The 21,285-nt window shown below is 38.5% G+C and overlaps 5 protein-coding genes across 7 annotated transcripts; 3 read left to right on the top strand and 2 right to left on the bottom strand.

Annotated features, from left to right (window-relative positions):
* The first annotated feature begins 100 nt into the window (after positions 1-100).
* LOC106656671 (active regulator of SIRT1-like) lies at positions 101-840 on the top strand. Its single transcript, XM_014377746.2, has 2 exons — positions 101-478; positions 563-840. Exons 1-2 carry the CDS (start codon positions 308-310, stop codon positions 683-685), a joined length of 294 nt encoding a protein of 97 aa, XP_014233232.1. The 5' UTR covers positions 101-307; the 3' UTR covers positions 686-840.
* Positions 841-1,358: 518 nt separating this feature from the next.
* Positions 1,359-3,097, top strand: LOC106656635 (ubiquitin fusion degradation protein 1 homolog). Its single transcript, XM_014377703.2, has 5 exons — positions 1,359-1,627; positions 1,779-1,893; positions 1,978-2,132; positions 2,212-2,760; positions 2,837-3,097. Exons 1-5 carry the CDS (start codon positions 1,625-1,627, stop codon positions 2,906-2,908), a joined length of 894 nt encoding a protein of 297 aa, XP_014233189.1. The 5' UTR covers positions 1,359-1,624; the 3' UTR covers positions 2,909-3,097.
* On the bottom strand, positions 3,095-6,253 carry LOC106656636 (sarcoplasmic calcium-binding protein). The gene is made up of 6 exons (XM_014377704.2): positions 5,607-6,253; positions 4,544-4,723; positions 3,926-4,093; positions 3,687-3,827; positions 3,512-3,592; positions 3,095-3,432 (listed from the first exon to the last, which is right to left on the bottom strand). Exons 1-6 carry the CDS (start codon positions 5,754-5,756, stop codon positions 3,286-3,288), a joined length of 867 nt encoding a protein of 288 aa, XP_014233190.1. The 5' UTR covers positions 5,757-6,253; the 3' UTR covers positions 3,095-3,285.
* Positions 6,254-8,458: 2,205 nt separating this feature from the next.
* LOC106656714 (60S ribosomal protein L35-like) lies at positions 8,459-10,014 on the bottom strand. Its single transcript, XM_014377827.1, has 4 exons — positions 9,928-10,014; positions 9,339-9,441; positions 8,805-8,941; positions 8,459-8,723 (listed from the first exon to the last, which is right to left on the bottom strand). The coding sequence occupies exons 2-4, from the start codon at positions 9,339-9,341 to the stop codon at positions 8,492-8,494; spliced, it is 372 nt and encodes a 123-aa protein (XP_014233313.1). The 5' UTR covers positions 9,342-9,441; positions 9,928-10,014; the 3' UTR covers positions 8,459-8,491.
* Positions 10,015-10,145: 131 nt separating this feature from the next.
* Positions 10,146-20,944, top strand: LOC106656713 (rab GTPase-activating protein 1-like). 3 transcript variants are annotated; one of them, XM_014377823.2, is made up of 15 exons: positions 10,146-11,081; positions 11,540-11,718; positions 11,789-12,153; positions 12,240-12,423; positions 12,528-12,890; positions 12,959-13,234; positions 13,300-13,468; positions 13,610-13,860; positions 13,931-14,113; positions 14,190-14,315; positions 14,384-14,569; positions 14,651-14,825; positions 19,119-19,309; positions 19,831-19,890; positions 19,974-20,944. In XM_014377823.2, exons 2-15 carry the CDS (start codon positions 11,548-11,550, stop codon positions 20,436-20,438), a joined length of 3,165 nt encoding a protein of 1,054 aa, XP_014233309.1. In that variant the 5' UTR covers positions 10,146-11,081; positions 11,540-11,547; the 3' UTR covers positions 20,439-20,944. The 3 variants fall into 3 exon arrangements, with proteins under 3 accessions (XP_014233309.1, XP_014233310.1, XP_014233311.1); XM_014377824.2 differs by having other exon boundaries at positions 10,146-11,425; XM_014377825.2 differs by lacking the exons at positions 19,119-19,309; positions 19,831-19,890; positions 19,974-20,944 and adding an exon at positions 16,029-17,310.
* The last annotated feature ends 341 nt before the right edge of the window (positions 20,945-21,285 follow it).

The raw sequence follows: 21,285 nt of genomic DNA, 5'->3' as shown, positions 1-21,285 counted from the left end.
ATTAAAATCCTACTTCAGAACCAAAATTGTTAGATCCATACGTACTTTATCTCAAATTTTCATAATTTTCCGGATATTTAATTAAAAACTAAAAAATGTAATAGTAGTCAAAAACGTTACAAAATAATTTCAAATCTGCCGCCCAAATGCAAGTCTTGAGTTTTTCTTCATCGTCGCACGAGGTCCGACTGAACCAACGTGGGGAAATGCTGCACGTGCATCAGATGGCTAGCATCAGTAGATTTTAGTTGACAACTTCGTGTTCACACAAGTAATAATACTAATACGTCAGATAACATTTCTCAACATGCCTTCTTCAAAAACGCAAGTTATAACGAGCAAAAAGAAAAAGAAGAGCTTGGTTAGAGTGAGAGCTAGTTCTAAAGTGCCAGAAAAACACGATCCAACAGAAGAAAATGTTAAAAAACTATTGTTATTAAGTAAAAAAAAGAATTCTGCAGCTGCAATGGCTGAAAAGGTACGCAAACTAAAATTTATCGTCAGTGGATATTTCTTGTCTTACAAGCATTTTTCAATGTATCATTATTTACTTCTTTTTTAGATTTTCAAGCGAGCTACTCAAAAGCATTATGTTGTACCTGAAGAAAAGAAAGAAGAAGAAGAGTCAACCCTATTTACTGAAGAAGATTTCCAGAAATTCGAAGCAGAATACACTGGCGATTAAATATCCACTTGTTAAATTTGTATTATTTACTTTGTCAGTAAAACTTTACAAAATAATGACAGATTCTGTATCATATACAATGTATTATAGTTAGAACATTATTACTAAAAGTGATTTAAATTATTTTAAATAAATTTGATTGTTTTTTTTTAATACAAAGCATATTAGTTCTTTATTAAAAGTCACAATTTTATTGTAAAAAAGGTGATTCTTGGTATTTAATATTATTTCTAATATAAAAAGTTAAACTGGGGAGAAGAAAAAATTGACCCAACACAATTATAAATTACTCGTTACAATTTCATAAGTACCAACATCTGTATTTAAATATTATTTCTCATTCATTCTATTTCATTTTTCTTTTAATGAATAATTTTAGTAGAACTTTAATATGAAGTTTTTTTAAATATTCAACAATCAATTGCATTAGTTGATAGGTAATATCTTAAAACGCAACACGATAAACGAGAATTAATGTATTCAAAATAGAATTTAAAAATTGTTCAAAGTCATTGCTAGCAATTTTCATTGTAATTCTTATTCATATGAAAATGAAAATTTAATCCTTCCTTAATACTTCTTGCTGTAGAGGTCGACACAGGTAATGGTGGTGCGTAGCGAGTCAGCGCCTATATAACGTGTTACATTACACACATTCTCCTCAGAGTTCAGAAGCCAGACTTCATGAGTCAACGTAGTGTATTTCAGCTATATAGCACATTATATCTACCTTCGTAGTGTATACAAACACATTTGCTTGCAAAATTGTCACTTGTCATGCTGTGTTCATTGTGGACTCGATAAAACATTGCTGTCTGCTTTTCACCACCCCAAGTCGACAATTTTTTTCAGAATTGCTAATCCACAAATTTATTTGATTAATACCAGTTAATAATCTAATTCTCGTTTCAACTTAGATATATATTCCATCTAATCAAAATGGTAAGTTTTTCCTTTTCCTATTTTATAAGTCTTGAAGACAGGACATGATGATGCGTACACATGTATTTTAATTTGATTTTTAACTTTTGTAAGGTTAACTACGCATCTGCATTTATGTATTTAATTAATAATGTCAACATTATTTTTTTAGTTTGGTTTCAACATGTTTCCCGAGGTCCCTCGACCTTTCAATACACAGTATAAATGTTTTTCCGTATCTATGATGCCTGGTAATGATCGCCAGGACGTTGAACGTGGAGGAAAAAGTGAGTAAAATCAAACATTGTATCCATAAAAACAAATATTACATGTATAATTCATGGGTTTACTAATGTTTTGCGTTTGTGTAGTCATAATGCCACCTTCAGCTCTGGATACATTAACAAGATTACATATTGTTTATCCCATGTTATTTAAGTTGACAAATAAAAAAACTGATAGAATGACCCACAGTGGAGTTTTAGAATTTGTAGCTGATGAAGGCAAAGTTTATCTTCCGTATTGGGTAAGATAATTTTTATGAAAAAATGACAATGTTATAAATTGTAAGATTATTTTAATGTAAACCTTTTTATTACTTGTAGATGATGCATAATTTACTTCTGCAAGAAGGAGACCTACTTAATATTGAATGTGTGTCACTACCAGTAGCCACTTATGCTTGTTTTCAACCACAATCTGAAGATTTTTTGGATATCACTAATCCTAAGGCTGTGTTAGAAAATGGGTTGAGAAGTTTTGCTTGTCTTACTGCTGGTGACATGATAGCCATTAAATACAATTCAAAAATATATGAAATGTGTGTTTTAAAAACTGAGCCAGGCTCAGCTGTTACTATAATTGAGTGTGACATGAATGTGGAATTTGCCCCTCCAGTGGGCTATAAAGAGCCTGAAAAACCACAGCCTAAGGAAGAAGATAAAGTTCATCCCGCAGATTTAATGCCAGAACCAACTGGTTTCATTGCTTTCAAAGGATCAGGAAATAGACTAGATGGCAAGAAACGAAAGGATAGCTCTCAAAAAGAACTTCAAACGGCAAAACCAACCTATGTGAGGGGAATACCTGATTATGAGTACAATATTGGTACTCTTTCATTTTTGAGAAATATTATGCAAATCAATGATAAAGAGGTATTTAAAAGATTTCCATAATTTTTAAATGTATTTTATTTTTGTTCAAGCTAATTATGTTATTATATTTTGATAGGAAAAAACAGAGGAAGAAGTATTCCAAGCTTTCACTGGAGAAGGATTTTCTTTGAGGAAGCCTAGAAAATAATAAATAAATGGAATAAATTTTATTATAAATCTATCAGTTTTATTATAAAAACAATACATCAATTTGAAAAAGCATTCTTTATAAATCACAGTCTATGGTATTATAAGTACCATTTTGTGTAAAAATGCATTCAAATGTTTAAAATTTTTGTAAATATAATGATACTTATTCTAAGTGTAAAAAATTAGTAAAAAATTTGTAAAGTTAAGTTTTTTTTTTGTGTGACTCGAGTCCAATATAAAATACATAAAGTACTTTCAAATCTGATGAGAATGTTTTCGAATGTGTACAAAACAATATACAAATATATATTTATAAAATTTAAATATCACTGAGAATGACTAACGCTTTTTTGAACGATCTTGGCTGGATCGTTCTTAATCGACCAAAGGCCCCCAGAAATGTTTGCTGGGCCTCTTGGAGTCGCTGGCCAAGAAGAAGTCGCGGCCGAGTTTGATGAACTCTTCAAGACTAATTTTGCCGTCTTCGTTGGTATCGATATAACTGAAACTAACTACTGCATCCTGGAAAGAGAGTAAAATAAAGTCCATTAAAGAGATTTCTGTAATTTTTTATGTTTTCCAAAAAGTTGCAAATACTCACGTCGTTATCGAGTCCAATGCATTTGAAAAAGAGTTTGAACTCTTGAACTGAGATTTCGCCACTGTTGTCTTTGTCGACCGCCTGGACAGAAAAATCAAATCGTTACATTATTGTAAGAGTAAAAAAAAAAAAAATAGAATTTGCTAAATTTCATTGAAACAATTGCGAAATATACCTTGAAGAGATAAGGTAAAAAGTGATGAACCTTCTTCCTGAGAGATTTGTCTTCGAGAACGTGATGCATCTCCTGCAGGTAAGTCTCAACGTCGATAAGGTTGTACTGGTCGATCGGTCCCCAGTGCTCCTCCCACATTTGCTGCAGGGGGGAAAAGAAGCGAAAAAAGAAAGTTTGTCAGTTTGACTCGAGTACAATTACACGGAGTCAATGGTTGTTTATCGTAACAGTATACTCACTTGCAAAACCTCCTGGAACTCTTCCTTCTGCTCGTCGGTGAGATGGCCGAGCTTGGCGAATCGCTCGCCCCAGAGCTTGAAGTCGTCGTAGCTGAGGACGCCGTCCTTGTTGACGTCCAAGTGGCTGTGGAGCGTCCTCATTTTACGCCTCCAGAAGCTCGATCGAGGCTGCAACACCATCGATTCGACGATCGGTCAATTGGATCTCAAACGCGCGGACAACCTTCGGCGATGTTTACGATCGCGATTGGACTCGATATAGAGAGCATTTTAATAATTGCGAAGCAGTTGGCTAGACACGGGAAAGGCGAGAAAAATCGCGTGCTCGGATTTTCAACAATCGTAGCGATTGTGCGTGCATACATATATAGAGAGCACAACGCGACTCGCGAGTGCCTATGTAGCAAAGAGGCCACTGGATATCATTGACCTCTCCCTCTCTCGCGCGCGCTCTCGCATTATTTTATTCTTTTTTTTTTTTTGCCCTCGCTCTCCTCGCGCCGTATAATGCAATGAAAAACACACTCGACGCGAGAATCGCGTTATACAATGGCAATAAGCGACGAGCTGCGTTATGTATATTATACACGGTGAACTCTTGGAACAAAATTGCCTTACCCTCGCCGGATGGTTCTTGGGGTTCCTCTCGTCGTCGCTGCTGTCGGCGTCGCTGTCCTCCTCCTCCTCCATCTTTCGCTCGAGCTTTTTTTCCTCGAGCGACGAGACCGCGGCCGAGCTGGTCTGGTGCACGTTACGTTTGCCGGTGCTCATTTCACGCAGCTGCAAGACTCGCTGCATCTGTAAAATTGCCATGTAAAATGACGGACGCTGACATTTTTCTTTTTTGCACGATCGTCGAATGAAATTCGATCGCGCGCGCGCCACCGCAGCTGCGTTTGTTTGCAATTTTCTATATTTGTATACAATAAACGTGTGTGCGCGCGCGTTCTCGGAAATTCGCGATAACGAATTTTTTGCGAACCCCAATAATAAGTTCATTGTCGCATCGGAAAACCGCGAGTAAAAATGCATTTCGAAAAATCTGCCGTAGATCTCGGGGAAATAATAAGAAAGAGAAAGAGTCGACGCCCCCAAGGTTTTCCGTATGCCAGCGTATAGTTTTAATAGGCGAGTGGCTTACGTGACTAGCTGCACTCGCTGCATAGACCTGCAACTGCATTATATCTATGTAGGAACACATAGAAAGTCAGCTCGCGCCCGCTCGACCCATTCCCATGTTCCACGTTAATTTATATATACATGGCGAATAACACGGATACTCGTGATTCTTCCGCATGGTGCGGTACTTAATAATTTCGGAGCCTTTGCTTTGCCTTCGATTTCCGCCTTGTACCTATACACGAAGGACTACCACTTTTTCTTCCATAAAAATCACGCATTATAGTGTATTCACGTGTTTGCGTATGTGTGAGTGGTGTGTGTTGTTGTGTGTATATACTGAAGGCAAACGTAAACACACGACGCTCCCCCTCCAATGTAAAAGTATCTCTTGTGTTTCCAAACATAAAGGAAGAGACGCGTATCCTTCGAGAAGTTTGCGCATTCACGCGGCGTGTGCGTTCGTTTTTATAACTTTTCTTCTGTTTTTTTGTCGAAAAAAAAAATAAAAAAAATAAAAATAAATAAAATGAAGCAAAATGGACTGTTTTGTGTTACTCACGGCGATCGGATTGGGACGAGCATGGGCAGCTTCGAAGCCGTTGTTTTGGTCGAGGACACCGGCGCAGACAGCGGGTGCCAGCATCTTCTTGTCCATCAAGCCCTTCTGCAGGGCCTGACGGATTCCCATGCGCACGAGAACCGTTGCCATATTTTCGCAGTTATTAGACGCTGAATCTTCCTTTTCTTAGGATTTCTTTCTCGTTCCCCTCTCTCTTGAAACGCGACGCGCGAGGGACGTATTATCCTTTTTCTCCAACTTGAATTTTTTCACAAGCAACGTTTTCTATACTTTTTAGGCGATACTTTAAAACTTCTATCTTTTCTCTCTCTGTGAGTGGATGTCGTACGAAAGGCGAGTTAAATATATGTCGTATATATATTGAGATACGTCGCACTTTGGAAGCGCACGAGTGCAAAATTCGTTGCTCTTAGCGCAGTTGCAGATAGGAGACTGACTGAATTGTGGGCCCCTCTTGGTGCAGTATAAAAAGCCGCCGCCGCCACCACCGTCGCATATACACACGACGTCCGTGCGAAATACATTCGCTGTATATAGGTGGTACTTCGCCCCTCTCCGCGGCCTGTAGCACACACTCGAGAGAGAGTCGAGCCGGAGGAGCATAATAATATAGCCGCCCCTGCAACTCGGCGCTCCTTTTTCTCTCTGTCTTTGGAGTCTCGAGTCGTTGTCGGCTGCACGAGTGCACACCAACACGCGCGATATTAATAATATGCTCGAGATCGTCGGTGTGAGCCGCACGAGCGCAGAAAAACAATAAATATAAACATTAATGTAGCGATAACCGATCGACGAATCGTTATCGCTCGCCCGAGAGCTCGGCTGCGAACGTGCGATTTCTCATATAATGTATCCGATCGACTGGAAGTCGAGCGCCGCGTTCGATTGAACGATGTTTTTTCCCAAATGCGATTTACTCCCCCCTGCGAAATTTCAAAATTGTATGAGGTCGAGCGAAAAAAAAACCCCACGCACGGAGCGCACATATGTTATGTTTGTTTGTTTTTTGTTTTTGCTGCCCTATTATGTATTATGTGAACGCGCGCGTGGCAAAAGAGGATGTGCCTCTTTGCGGCTATACGCAGCCGTTTAAACTGTATCACGTACGCGTCGAGACAGATCAAGGCCTTCTATGTAACGACGGGCTCGCTGGTCAAAAGAGATTAAAACACAATGTGCCTGCGTGTCGGAGTAGGCTCGGACGCTGTTTTTTCATTTTTTTTTCACATCCGAGCGAACGAGACGCGGCCTCATACAGATCCAAAAAGAAATGAAACAATCGGAAAACGTGAAACGATGCACGTATGCGACGATCAGTTACATATTCAAACGCGACTAACGATATTTCTCCTCGCTCGTGGCATAATATTCGACGAATTGCATACAAAACTCATTTGAAAGTTAAAAAATTGCCGCGCGCGACTGCATATTTCACTTGTGTAACGTAGACGCCTCGGCGAGTAAATATTATTGCCGATCGCGCGTTATATACTTTGTTGTTTTGACTGTGATTGGTTCCTACCCCGATGGTGCCGCTCGATCGATGCCTAGAATTCAAATTTTCAAGATCGTTACCGAGCTTATCGTCTACTGTAACTTTGCTCTCTTTTTTTTTAACTTCATAAAACGCACAATATCAGTCGAACTCGAGCGCGTGTAAACAGTCACATCATCGAGCGACCAACGTATCTCAATTTCTCCGCGACATATCTCGCTCGTTTTTTTTGCTCTCTCGCTCGATCGATCATCGCGTCGCGGCCACGCCGATTATCCAATTAGCCGAATTTCTCAATTTCTACACGTCATTTTTTGCAAGTACGGACAGCTGCGATGGGCAAAACTCGGATTATGACCGAGGGGGGGGGGGGGGNGGGGGGGGGGGGGGGGGCAAAAAAGTTTTGCAGCTTACGTTGGCTGGTGCACGTATGCCGCGCGTTTGTACTACATTATTGTAAACAATTACTCGACCGTACACAATAACGACGAGGTTGGATGTGCGCCTATTGTGCATGTGTGTGCTAGAACGAGGTCGCGCACGACTACACAACGGACATCAGCAGCGCTCACGTTTCGATGCGTTATATTATTTCATCCTCGAGCAACAATAACGCACCTCCATTTAACATTTCTTTTTATTTTCAATCGTACGTCGTCGCACGACTCGACAGACTATACGTGCCATATGATATATTGCTCGAGTTTTGCTCAAGTGGGTGTGCCTATATATAGCGCAAAATTGAGACCACACTCGATCTAAATAAATAAATTGCACGCAACTTTATCGCAGAGAGATGATAATCAATTGCATAAAAATTAAGACCACTTGACTTTTTTTACAACGAGCCAAAATCGCTCGATCGATTCTGTATATTGCAGATTTTCCTCGGCACTTGGAAAGAGAATGACTCATTTTTCGCGGCAAATTATTACCAGAATTCCAACTGAATAAACTTTCAATATCAAGCTCACGACTGGACAATAACGATTTCTCGTGTCTTTTTCTCGAGCCTTGTCGCGAACGATCTAAATTAAATTTTACTTGGAAAATTTCTCATGCAAAGTTATTGGGATTGATACAATAGTTTTTGTTGCAAGACAATGATTATGTAAAAATATTATTCTCTAAATGCGTCCCATGTCTTCAGTATGCGTATAAAGCTTGCATACAATCTATTTATAGAAAATGCAAAAAGTTTTTATTTATTTTCAAACAGTTCACAAATTAAATTTGAAAAAAAATGAAAATTGTTTGAAATAAAATTTAAAGTATAACTAAATGGAGCAGCTGTTTATATAAGGATGGTAAAAAAAATACAATAAAAACAGATTAATTATGAAAATATTAACTTAAAAATTTATTCAAGTTAGATTTTCAAAGCGTAGTTTCTTTTTGGGAAAGCAGAGTTTTTGCGAATCTCTTTCATTGTTTTGCGGCTGGCTTGATGAGGGGTCAACTGCCTGCGGATAGCACGGGTCTTCTTTGGTCTCAAGTCAAGAGGCTTGTACTTCTTGTTTTTGAATAATAAGCGAAGGTTCTCCTTCTGCTTCTGATTCATAACAATATATGTGCGAGCGATAGCCTTCCTTACATCACGGCTGTAAATAAAAACAGTTTGGGTAAGTACTAATCTACATAACAATTAGGATGTTATTAATGATATAAAAAAGTATGCTTACATTCTGGCTACTTTGCTGGCAGCTCCTCCAGTAACTTTAGCTACCCTCAAGTTCATCAGCTCTGTCTGGAGCTCAGCAACTCCCTTCAGGAGCTCTTTTTTGTCCTTCTTGCGAAGGTCGGCACATCTTACTTTTGCCTTGAAAAAATAAGAATATGTTTTAATTTCACAAACATAAAACACATAGTTAATTTTTAACCTCAAAAAATTAAAAAATTAAAAATAGTCCATAGAGAAATGGTCACTTGAGTATTAATCGTGTATTCTGGATCGCGAAATTTTCAGTCGTTAGATTGATAAAAAAGTTAACAAGTATAAATTATGAAAATTAGCCTTTAATCAAATGAAGACACTAGAGAAATACACGTGTATTCTGAATAGCGAAATTTGCACTCGCGTTTATAAACAAAGTTGAACATTTTGGCATCAATCGACTACTAGAATGTTTACATGACACAATAATTTATTTATTCTCGTAAAAATTGCAATTGTTAAAATGTTTTATCACAATTAATTCATAAATTTTTAAACGTACCATTGTGACACAGTGTTCAGCAAAGCTAGTAGGAAAAGAAAGAGGTTATTAGCTCTGCGCCTGCTCGTATTTTAGTTGCGCCCCGCCACGAATATCTCTAGAACTATATAAAGGCAGGCAATTTAAATCATGAATATGAAGCGTTGATTCTCAACTCATGGCTGAACATAAGAATGAAATTATCGTACGATAATATAATTGATTTTGTGATGAGATTGTATCTGATAAAATTAATTCAACAATAGAACAAATGAAAAAGAAATTAAGTATCTTTTTGTTATTCGAATTTGTATTTTAGTAATCATTGTATACATAAAAAACGCATAAAAATTGTTCATTTTTTTATATTCTTATTATGTTACATATCACCAACATCTGCATTAAGATTTATAAAAATGAAAATAAAAACTATGTCTTTAACATGTACCAATGAAGTAATAAAGAGTAATGAAAACAAAATAAAGAAATTAATATATACTTCATTGCACACACTTTTATAATATAATGACTTGAATTTTTTTATTTTACTTAAAAAATATCTAACAATAATTTTTATGAATTCAGTGGAGAAATTGAATAATAATCTTACGTATTTTACAAGGTAACCATCATGAAGAGTATAATTTTTCATTTAGTTCTCGAACACCAATTATTTTACTCCCAATATCTAACATGAAAAATCATTTTTTCAGAAACTAATAGTCAACGTAATTAAAACGTCAATTCGATCGAGAAAGTCGGCCTCTCGCGCAATTCTCAAGCCCGCATTTTTGCGATAACGCACGCACACGCTAGCTCCGGCTGCAGCGCGCAGAATTGCCACTGCAACTCAGCACAGCAATACAGCATAAAACGATAACACATTGCGAATTGCAACCGTGCCGTGAGAGACATTGAGTCACGTCACAACAATCCCCTCTCCTTTTTTTTTTCTCTCGCACACACAAACACACACATATGAGCAGTTTGCGAACGAAACGAGAGGAGACTACACTCAGGGGGTGGTTGTGTTCGAGTCGAGGTGTGCAGATTTTACTCGAGCGTGATGCTGATATACACATTGCTCACACAGAGCTGTCAGCCGTGCGTGTGTGTCAGTGCACGAACAGCACCATCATCTTCGTATTGTTAAGCATTATACGCGCAAACAACACAGAACATATCTATACGTATGTGTGCAAGATTATACAGTAATCATCAAGATTTCGGACGCACATCGTAAAAAAAGTCGTGTGTAGATTTGCTATTGCGAAGCACAACACAGCCCGACGGAGCCTCTCGCTGCTTGGCACACAACGCTACTTGCAAGTAACGCATACAGTCACATAGACGAACGTCGGAAAAGCATCAAGCGGAACAACACAAATATGTGTGTTGTCAGCGAATTGCCATTTACTCGATACGCGGTGACCTGCAATTACAAAGGATAGCATTTTGTTACATACAAAAAAGTTGTATGTTGTTCCGTAGCAGTGCTGTGCCTCGGCACTCGCTTCGAGTCTCGCGACGTTATCAGTGATTGGCGATTGGAGGCAAGCAGAAGAGATCCGCGCGCAGACGTCATTTGGCAAATCATTGAGAGATTATTATTATGAGTGCTGCTGCGGCATCTCCGGCCAACCAAGACGTTTTAGTTGTTGTATGTTTGCATTCAGCAATGCCGAACTGATCACGCTTCGTCAGCGCACGGACGGACAGCGTCGGCTCGCTGATGCGCTCGGCAATCAGCGATCGCTTTATACCGTGAGTTTTGCTACTATTGCTGCCTTTTTTTCTTTCTCTCCTGCTTATCTATTGGATCGCGCAAAAGTAGGCTAAACGCAAAACTAGGCTTGTGTAAGTTGTGGGTGTGTTTGCTCGGTCGTTATGGGTACCAAAGAAGAGAGTTGCAATTAATCCAGCATTTTCTCGCCTCTCTACCATCGAGTCGCATATATATCTCTCTAGCACGTATACATAGCATATATGCTGCGAGTGCGTCGTGATCACTTGAAATGTCACTGAATTTTACTCCAATAACGTTATCGTTTTTATCGATTGATTGCTATTAAAGAGCGATCAAAACGTCCATATAATGGCTTAATTATGTAAGTACATAATGCTAGGGCTACAATAAACTTGGAATCTTTTATTTCTATGTGTGTTGAAACTTGCTTTCGAGTCCAAGTGATTGATGCATCCTTATCTTTGTTTGTGTGCAGGTTTTGTAATGGAGGATAGTTTAAGTGTCAAATCAACTGAATCAGTGGCGACCAGCGACGAGTATGAATTTGTCAGTGATAAAGGTACTATAAGGCAATCTAGGTCGTTGCTAGAGTCGCCCATGTTAAAAATTCCAAACAATGGCAATTTAGAAGATTTGCAGAATAATTTACATGAAGTATGTTCAATCAACTCATCCAAAATCCACTGTTTGGTATCAAATTTAATGCTTTTGCTTTTATGCACAGGTTCTAAACGAAGAATCCAAAATGAATGAAAAAGCAGATAATAAAATTGAAACGCCAACTGTGCAGCAGACCAAAACCATTGGTCAGAGTAAATTTTATGATGTTGCACCTGCAGCAACAACTCCAGAAAAGCAAGATGAGATGAAACCGGATAATTATGAAGATGACTATGAACTCACCATTTTATCGGATGAGCAACAAGAATATACAAAATTTGATGCAATAACTTATTTTGGTGCTGCTGGTATAGATGCACCTAAATCAGAAATTGAAATTCAAAGAAATATGAGATTACTAACTGAGCAAAATACTATTGCCATAAAAGTATCTCTCTCTGTGCCTAGTTGTTCATCAGGAAGTGTCATGTAAGGAAACTTTTTACTTTATATTCATATATAAATTTAGTTACAGTATTTTATTTTTTTTTAAATATATATTTTTTTTACCTTAGAATGTATGAGGCTGCTACACAGAAACCTATAAACAGTTACGAAGTACATAGAATAGTATTCTATGCTCGAGGGGAAAGCAATGGACCTTGCGCTTCATGTTTTGCTTTCACTTGGACTCATGGAGACTCTCAAGATACAGCTATATTTCAATGTCTAATTTTTCGTTGCGATATTCCAGAAGCTGTAAGTGTCTTTTACAAATGATATTTTTAATAACTATAAAATTATCATTCTCAATAACTCAAGATAAATAGAACCTTATAATTCAATAATTTCTTTTTCAATAGGTAAGACAAGTATCTTCATGCTTTGCAAAAGCTTTCAATAGATATCCTAGGTCATTGACTAGTTCAATGACTGGTAGTGAATTTAATAATGGTTTCAATCCTGCAAGTGATAAAATCAATTCAAGAGTTTTTATATTTGAAGTTACTTTGGAAATAAAAGAAGAAGATGGAAAGGGTGCTTACAATACTGTTCCCAAAGACAGAAACTTTTTTAAGCTAAGAAGTAATGTATCTAAACAAGTCTGCTTGAGTATTCAGCAAGTCAAAGAAGGTGGTATAAATCTTGAGATAGAAAGATGCTTTGGCGTTTTAGTCAGCCCTGGTCGCAATGTTAAGCAAAGTGATATGCGATTGTTAGAAATGGTTAGTTAGTTCATTGCATTTTTATAATCATAGCGAAATTTGGCATTTCAATAATTACCAATTTATAGCAAATAACATCTTCACCAATGGTAATGGATGGGCAAAATTATAATGTCTGTGGTAAATGGGATCCAGCAGATCCAGCTCTAGAGGCCTTAAATATTGAAACCTCTCGCGAAGGAAGCACTCCTATGACAGTTGCAGTGGATCTGGTTATTCGTGGAATCAGAGAACCTGTTAGATTTGTCATTGAAACATCTGCCCGAATATTTCCTCAAAATGAGCGATTTTGGTATTTAAATAAGAAAAATCTAGTGCAACAATTTTGCGTTAACGCAAAAGAGGTATGTATTTATTTTTTAAACTTTTAAAATATTTTTTGAATAAAAAAATTAATTGTTACTTGCAGATCATTATTAATGAGGGAAACGAAGTTCACTATGAAGTAACGAATATTGATACTTCTGGCGAAATAGACAGAAATAGATTAAATTTGGCTTTAAATTTGGCTTCTTTGATAAGGTCGCCATCCTCCACAAGTATAGATACGCTCACTCCCAAAGAAGACTTAGAATCTGGTACGTCGCACTCTTAATATTCATTCTTTGTTTTATTATTCTTATCATGACCGGACATACTTCATCTCGATTTGATATTGGGCATTATCTATCGACGAAAGTAAAAACAAATTTCGTAATAACGTATTTTTTTACTTGCAGTGCTCTCTGACGGAGATGAACCCATGTTGAGTGGAACCGGTATAGTTTCCAAAGATTGCTCTGCAGATGTGCTTGCCAGTTGGTCTTCGGTATTAGAAAATTGGCAGATTAATGAACCACGAACGAAACTCCTCATTAAACTTACGAGACAAGGTATTCCAGAAGCTCTTAGAGGAGAAGTTTGGCAGAGACTCAGCAATTGCGATAATTCTGAAGAAATGTTTGATAAATACCGAACACTCATCACCAAAGTAATTCAAACATTTTCATCATTTTCGGCGACAGTTACAAAAAAAATTTATTTAATATTTTTATTCTTAGGAAAGTAGCTGTGAAAGTGTCATTTTGCGGGATATAAACCGAACATTCCCAGCTCATGATTTCTTCAAAGATATTGCGGGACAGGATTCATTGTACAGAATAAGCAAAGCATACGCTATTTATGATGAAGAAGTCGGTTACTGTCAAGGTTTAAGCTTTTTAGTCGCTAGCTTACTCTTACACGTACGTTTTTTAGTTTATTAGTGTTTTCGTTTAATTTAAACATTTCATTGAGTTGATGAATTTTCTAAATGTTTAGATGCCTGAAGAGCAAGCATTTTGCGTATTGGTCAAATTGATGTTTGACTACGGTTTGAGAGATTTATATAAGGACAGATTCGATAATCTTCACATGAGATTTTATCAGCTTAATCGCTTGATGGAGGTAAATTTTGCCACGCCGTAAGTAACGATAAATATTTTAATATTCTAATTAATATTTTCTCCCCTCAGGACCAATTGCCAGACCTCTATAAGCATTTCTGTGATCGCGGCATCGAGACGCACATGTTTGCCGCACAATGGTTTCTTACCTTGTTTACCGCCAGATTCCCGCTTTATCTTGTCTTTCACATATTAGACGTGTTTCTTATTCAAGGACTCGATACGTTATTCCAAGTAGCACTCGCCTTATTAACGGTGAGGATAATGCAAAATTTTCATTGATATTCTAATTTTGACTAATAATTTTTTTAAACCCATATCGTTAAAACTTTACAGTTCAGCAAGAAGGAGCTGTTACAATTGGATTTCGAGAGTACCTTGAAATATTTCCGCGTGCACTTGCCTAAACGGTGCCGCAACGAAGAGGTTTCACGTTATATCATGAAGTTGGCCTGCTCGATCACGTTGAAAAAATTAAAGAAGTACGAGGCTGAGTTCATGGCATTGAAAGGTAACTTTGTCTTCTACGTTTAATTAGCTTTACATGTTTATTGTATATTTTTTGAGTTTGAATTTACGTATACACAGCAAGGAATATGGGATTGCTTGCATTTTGCTTTTGTATTAATGTTATATTTATGTTGTTGACATCATATATCTGTTCCTATATATTTTATTAAATTTTATGTTTTTCTGTTATCGCTAAATTCAGTATATTTTCAAATATCATCTGCGGGAATTTTTTCACTGAAAAGTAATAAATTCGAATGAATTTATTTGCTGTTATACTTTTTGCAATGCGCATTATGTAGTGCTTTTTTATCGTTATATTTTATTGTAAGAAAGTAGCACTGTTATTTAGAAGTTTGAATTCTTACTAATATTAGTACTAGTTGAAATAATTTGTCAAATTATTACTAGTTGAAAAGAATTATTGTCATCAGTAATTCATATACTCACTGAATCAAATCTAGTTAAGTTGCGCATATCACATTATCGACGAGTTCTGTAAATGAAGAGAGAATTAATCTTGTTTGCGATTAATGGTCGAACAAATAAATTCAGAGGTACTTTGTGACTATTACATTCATGTTCTTAATGGGTTAATATGTGGTAAAAAGAAATTACAATAAACCACGTTTTTCATATAATTTTTTGTATCACACTTTACACATTGTACAGAGTGTACACATATGAACATATTATTTACGCATTAGAGTGTCGAGAGCAGAGACAGACCGATAAAATTCTTGGATCTGCTCCGACATGCATACACCCGCGAAACAATGCTCGTGATTGATAAGTAAACTACGTGAGTTTTTCGATGTTGAATAAAAATGTATCGTTCTTGAAAAAATTTTCTGTTACTTCTACGATTCGGGGTGATGGTTTGTTTTAGCTTTCTTAAAAAAAAATGAATATGACATTTTTCGTATCCTATCATTCCTACATTGAGTGAATCTGGACACTTCGCGCAACGACAATGTGTGACTCACCAATAATCTTCTTGTCTTTTTTTGTGTTTTCGCTTTTGCTGCAGTAAAAAAAAAGTAAATCAAACTTCCTCGCACCCATGATTTGTATACTTCGACGATCCTCAAATCTCTCATCGAATCATCATGCATTAGATTTTCGTGATTTGAGAATTGAAAAAAAAGTAGATAAAAGAGCCAAAAACGAAAAAAAAGTGGTTGTTTGTTATGTTGTTTTACAGAGGATGATGACAATGACGATGTTACGGGACAAGTAAGCCGCCAGGGTGGCAGAAATAGTAGGCGCTCGTCATCGGCGTCGCTGGCGGTTAAAAAGCGACTCGCCAAAATCGAAAAATACGGCAGTAGACTTAACGAGTATCTTAACAAAGGTTTCGGCTTTGCCGCTAGCGAATTTCAATGTCTCGAGGATCTCCAATTCTTTCACTGAACTTTTATCCTGACAGAAGCAAAGCAAAAGAAAATTTTAAGCATAATTATTTATCTTTATGAAGTCTCTCTTATTTTTACTTTAAAACTTAAAAAGAAGCGTTCAAAGCTCAAAAACAGTATTTTGTAGAGAAAAAAAAAAACATTAGTGACGGTGAATTACCTTTAAAACAACTTATGACTTTTGCAACTTATGACTTTAAACGCTATAATCTACTGTGTGTGCTTCTATTCCTATTATAAATGTACATAGATACATATTTATTGTATAAGTATACATAATTAAAAAAAAAAAACGTCACACAAATTATTAGCGATAAGAATTGAAAAAAGTGTGTTATCCTTGTAAGAAGCAATAATTTAGCGTATTCGTTTTAACGAGGCTCTTTTGTACCACCGTAGACAGTTTATAAAGCGACGATGACAGCCACAGCGAGAAATGTGTGCTTGCAATTCGAGCTTTTGGAAGCACCATGTGTGTGTATAAATATAGATATTGATGTACCATAAAAAAAGCAATAACCAATGACATAGTCTATAAAATATTGTTATATTATCGTTCAAACCTGACACTCAAGAGACACGAACAATCAGATCACGCACAGAGCCACACACGTATTACACACACATTTACCAGTTACAATATGTATCGACGCTATTCGAGCGCTTCAATTGCACTAATGTATTACATTTCGTGTTTATATTCTTAAGGCTTATCGATAAGTGTGATGTGCTATTGAAATTGTAAATCGATTGGTTTTTTTCTTCTTCTCGTTGAACAATATTTCGCGGCTATAGCGATAGCAATGCGCCAAAATGTGTTCACACCAGTCGGCCAAGAGTGATGACGGTGGTGTATAAGAAGGACCATGATATGACTTCCTCGTTGACTTAATTTGATATCTTAATTTGTATTTAGTGCGTATATGAATATTGATGATGATAATGATTTTTAACTGTTGAGAAAGAGTAATAAGAGTATTATTTACGTTTTCGTTTTTTTTTTCTAAACATAATAATTATATACGTTTGTCATTTGGCAAAATAAAATGATCTTATTGTTTGCATCAGACTTGTTTTGGAGTACGAGTTGGTTATCCTTACCGCAAAACGATTATCCTATTTACACCCCCGCACATCGAGAAAGTATATAACGATGTTGGACGATCGGAAATAATCGCTTTCAAATTGAAAATAAATCTCCCGCTCCGTAGGTGCCTCTGCCTTTTTCTCTCTCTCTTTCTCTCTCTCACCTGGCTCGATCGTATTGCGTATATGCATTCAAAGATATACACGCACGAAGGAAGGAAGAGAAAAGAGAGCGAAAAAAGGCAAGAATGCCAGGGTCGGTCCGTATAGCCGCGCACCTAAACAACGAAAATACAACGAAGCGCTGCGCTCGTATACCGCCGCTGCCTCCGTACCTTTACATGTAGTACTGAACGCCAGAGTTTTATACCTGCGCGCTTGATATCTCGCTTCTTTCGTTTCTCGAGCGCAGCGCAGGTATGCACATGTACGACACATGTAAGCACTACTCGTACGTATAAAGAATTGCACACATGCACAAAAAGCCCGTCCGTGTCTCGTGCGTGTGTATCTTTAGGTGTGCGTCTGTATCTGTCTTTATGCGTGTTTCGCAACGGCCGTTGAACGCTATACATCAAGGCTAATGGAGAGATCCGTTGCTGTTGCTGTTGCTGCTGCTGCTACTGATCCGTGCGCGGCGCACGTCGTCGTCTAGTGGCGCGCGCGGCCCAGTGTTGAACGCGCCGGCGATCAGTTGGCGAAGTGTTGTCCCCGCCGCGAGTGCGACTGACGTTACGAGCGCGCGCGAGAACGTGTTTTGTTTCTCTCCTCGTTGTTTTTGTTTTTGTTGTTGTTGCTGCTGCTGCTGCTTCTGCTGTTGTTGTTGTTGTTATTGTTGATGTTTTTATGTGTGTGTGTGCAATCGTTTAGTTTAGTTTCTCGTTGCTGTTAAAAAGTAAACGTGGGTGCTGTCAAATATGGAGATAAACCGGAATATTAGACCGAAACTGGGCATGATCGCCAAGAGATTGTCTCTGAGTAAGCACGCCAATGTTGTTTTTAAATTATACACGATGCATTTCCTCGCTTTCTCGATTATCGGCACTGCGTGGTGGCGCACGTTCACTCGGCTGCCTTTAAACTTGCTTTTTCTCTCCTTCTCTCTTTCTCTTTATAACGCATGCAGACATACACCAGCTGATCGTCATCGCGATGGGTATTAGTCATCCGTATAGAGCACTCGTATATGTACGATAGGTGCAGCTCAAATTGTGCATGTCTTTTCTCTCTCCGGATTTAATTTGGTTATTATTATCATTTTGTACACGCGTTCCGAGTGTCGACATTTTTCGCCCAAACTTTCCAAATTCCTTCTTATTACGCGCGCGGGCAAAAATCGCCTATGCTGCACACTCGATCGAATAATTTCGACAGCGACGCGGTGTATATATACGCGTGTTCGTGCATGTAACGCTCGCAACAAGTGCGAAGTATTACGATATGCATTAACATTTTTTTTATAGCTGAAATTACGACGAGCGTGTGCGACGGAAAAAATTAGAATCGAGCGAAATCGGTTGGTGTTTTTGCTGCCGCGTACGAATGTACATTTAGTCGGGCGACTCGTTATTTCCTCGCAGCTCGAAGATATGTGTATAGCCCACGCGCGCGTGCGAATGTAATCGAGTCGCTCACCTGAGGCACCGATCCGATTCTTTATCTTATCCCGAACCCCATTTTAGTCCACATGTAACAAAAAAAATAGGGTGAATCGAGCGCGATCATTACGATTAGTTTTTCAACGATTTTGTAAATACGAGCGTGTAATTGAAAGAAAAATGATTTGAAAACAGAGGCCCAAGACAGCGCCGAGGAGTTCGGCAACGAGGTGGAGCAATTGCGCGAGGCCGTGTCGCGCAGCGACGAGGAGAAGCAGCGCCTCGAGACCGAGTTGGCCCAGGTCAAGGAGATGCTCCAACGCGAGGTCAGCCGCGCCGAGACCGACGCCAAGCGCAACTCCACTATAATCGTCGAGTACAAACAGGTACGTACACGAGCAGCTCTTTTATCTTATCTCGGCAACTCTATATATTTGCCAACGCGATACAACGAGTAACAACGATTAATTGTCATAATGTATGCCGCGCGCGACTCGATGGTAAATACTTATAATAATACATTTAATTTGACTTTATTATTGAGTCACGCCCGAGCGTGTTTTTGTCGCGCCTCCGATTAAATTTTATGCTAGCTGCGCTCGTCGTTACATAAATTCGCCCGCAGTATAAGCGATAGTATACAAACATAATAGAATGTATTATACAACTTGGCCGAGATGCCAAATAACAGGTAGCGCCGTTGTCTGGGGCTGCTTGCTACTCGTGTCAAGCGTAAATAATCTCGAACGCGATTTAAAAATACAACCGTGGCAGCACGCGTCTGTCATATTATAGCGCAACCGTGAACTTGTCGCGTGAACGCGCGAAAACGTCGTCGACGTTTCCGCCTCTTATACGCGTCCATACCGATCTTTTCTAATCGTTTTTTTTCTCACCTCTTTCGCAGATCTGCCAGCGACTGGAGGATGACTACAATACCGCCAAAGCATCTCTCAACGACTTACGCGTGAGTATCCGCATTACCATGTCGTATACGATCGAGCTCGACGGATGAAGTTATAATTTTTTTTTGCTACCCCCTCGTTGCAGACGAAAATCTCGAAATGCGAAAAGTGCGCGTGCCACACGGACGAGACGGACAACAACGCGAGCTCGAACTCGAGCTCGGACAGCGCGTCCAGAGCCGCCGATCCGGTGCTCAGCCGGGCCCAAGAGCGGGTACGCGAGCTCGAGCTCGAGCTGGCACAGACGAAGCTCGCCCACGTCGAGGCCCAGTGCAACAATCAGGACCTCGAGCACCAGCTGCACGCGGTCCAGGCCGAACTGCAGGCGGCCCGCAACAGCTGGCTCTCCAAGACCTTGTCGAGCATCAAGGAGGCGACCAACAAGCGCGACCAGCAGTCGTCCCAGCAGCAGCATAGCGGCGGGGCCGGCGGCGCCCAAGCCCCCGGCAACTCGCTGATAAACGCCAACTTTCTGAGGCGAGACAGCGCCCCGGTCGGCAACGACCTGCGCCTCGGCGGCCATCATCAGGGCTTCAAGGAGGCGATCTGATAGCAACTTGCGCGGCCGACCGAGCCGCTTGCCCAAGGTGTGGCACTGCTACGCTCGTTATCGCTACTCGACTGATATAGCCGCTCTCAAGTTCCTCGATTACTTCTTCGCTTGGCTATGACCTATTCACTTTTATTCCTTTTCTTCCCTCCTCTTCATTTGTTTGTTTTTTTTTTTTATTTTTCGATCGTCGTTCTTGATTCGCCTCGTCGATTAGATAAGACCCCAACCATTAGTTCTATTTTTCTTTTCGATCTACGATTCATTTTTTCTTGAAAAATTGTGATAAGACAATCGGTTTTTTTTATTTAGATGACGACGACGAACATCGGTATCCAATGCAATGACTTTTTCGTACATTGTCTCTAAAATAAGTTATTTTTGTTATAATTGAGCTTTTAAAGCGAGTTTCGATCTCAGCACGAATACATTGAACATTTCAATTTTGAAGCAATCACAAATGATATTGAAAAATCGACGTTTGTCGGTAATAATAGTTTATATAAAAAATTTGTATTGATTTTTACGTTTTTAATCTTTTGTAAAATAAACGTTAGTTTGAAATGTAACAATTTTAAAAGGATGAAAACATAATTTATGCATCGCTAGAATGCATCCAAATTGAATTTCAACGATTGCGCCTTTTTTACGCATATCTGTCGATACTATAATCTTTAATGCAAGATATGGAATGAGGTATATCTTAGGCAGCTCTTTTACTCGTAAGTTGATTGTCGTAAAAAAATTTGACACTCAAATAGTACTTAAGAAGAAAATAAAAAACGACCTTGAAATAAAAGTATAATTTTTGTAATCTTAGTTGTATCAATGAAATTGAATAAACAAA

Source organism: Trichogramma pretiosum, unplaced genomic scaffold (assembly GCF_000599845.2).
Source record: "Trichogramma pretiosum strain Unisexual culture from Peru unplaced genomic scaffold, Tpre_2.0 scaffold41, whole genome shotgun sequence".
Classification (NCBI taxonomy): Eukaryota; Metazoa; Arthropoda; class Insecta; order Hymenoptera; family Trichogrammatidae; genus Trichogramma; species Trichogramma pretiosum.
This window is presented reverse-complemented; position numbering and strand designations above follow the sequence as displayed.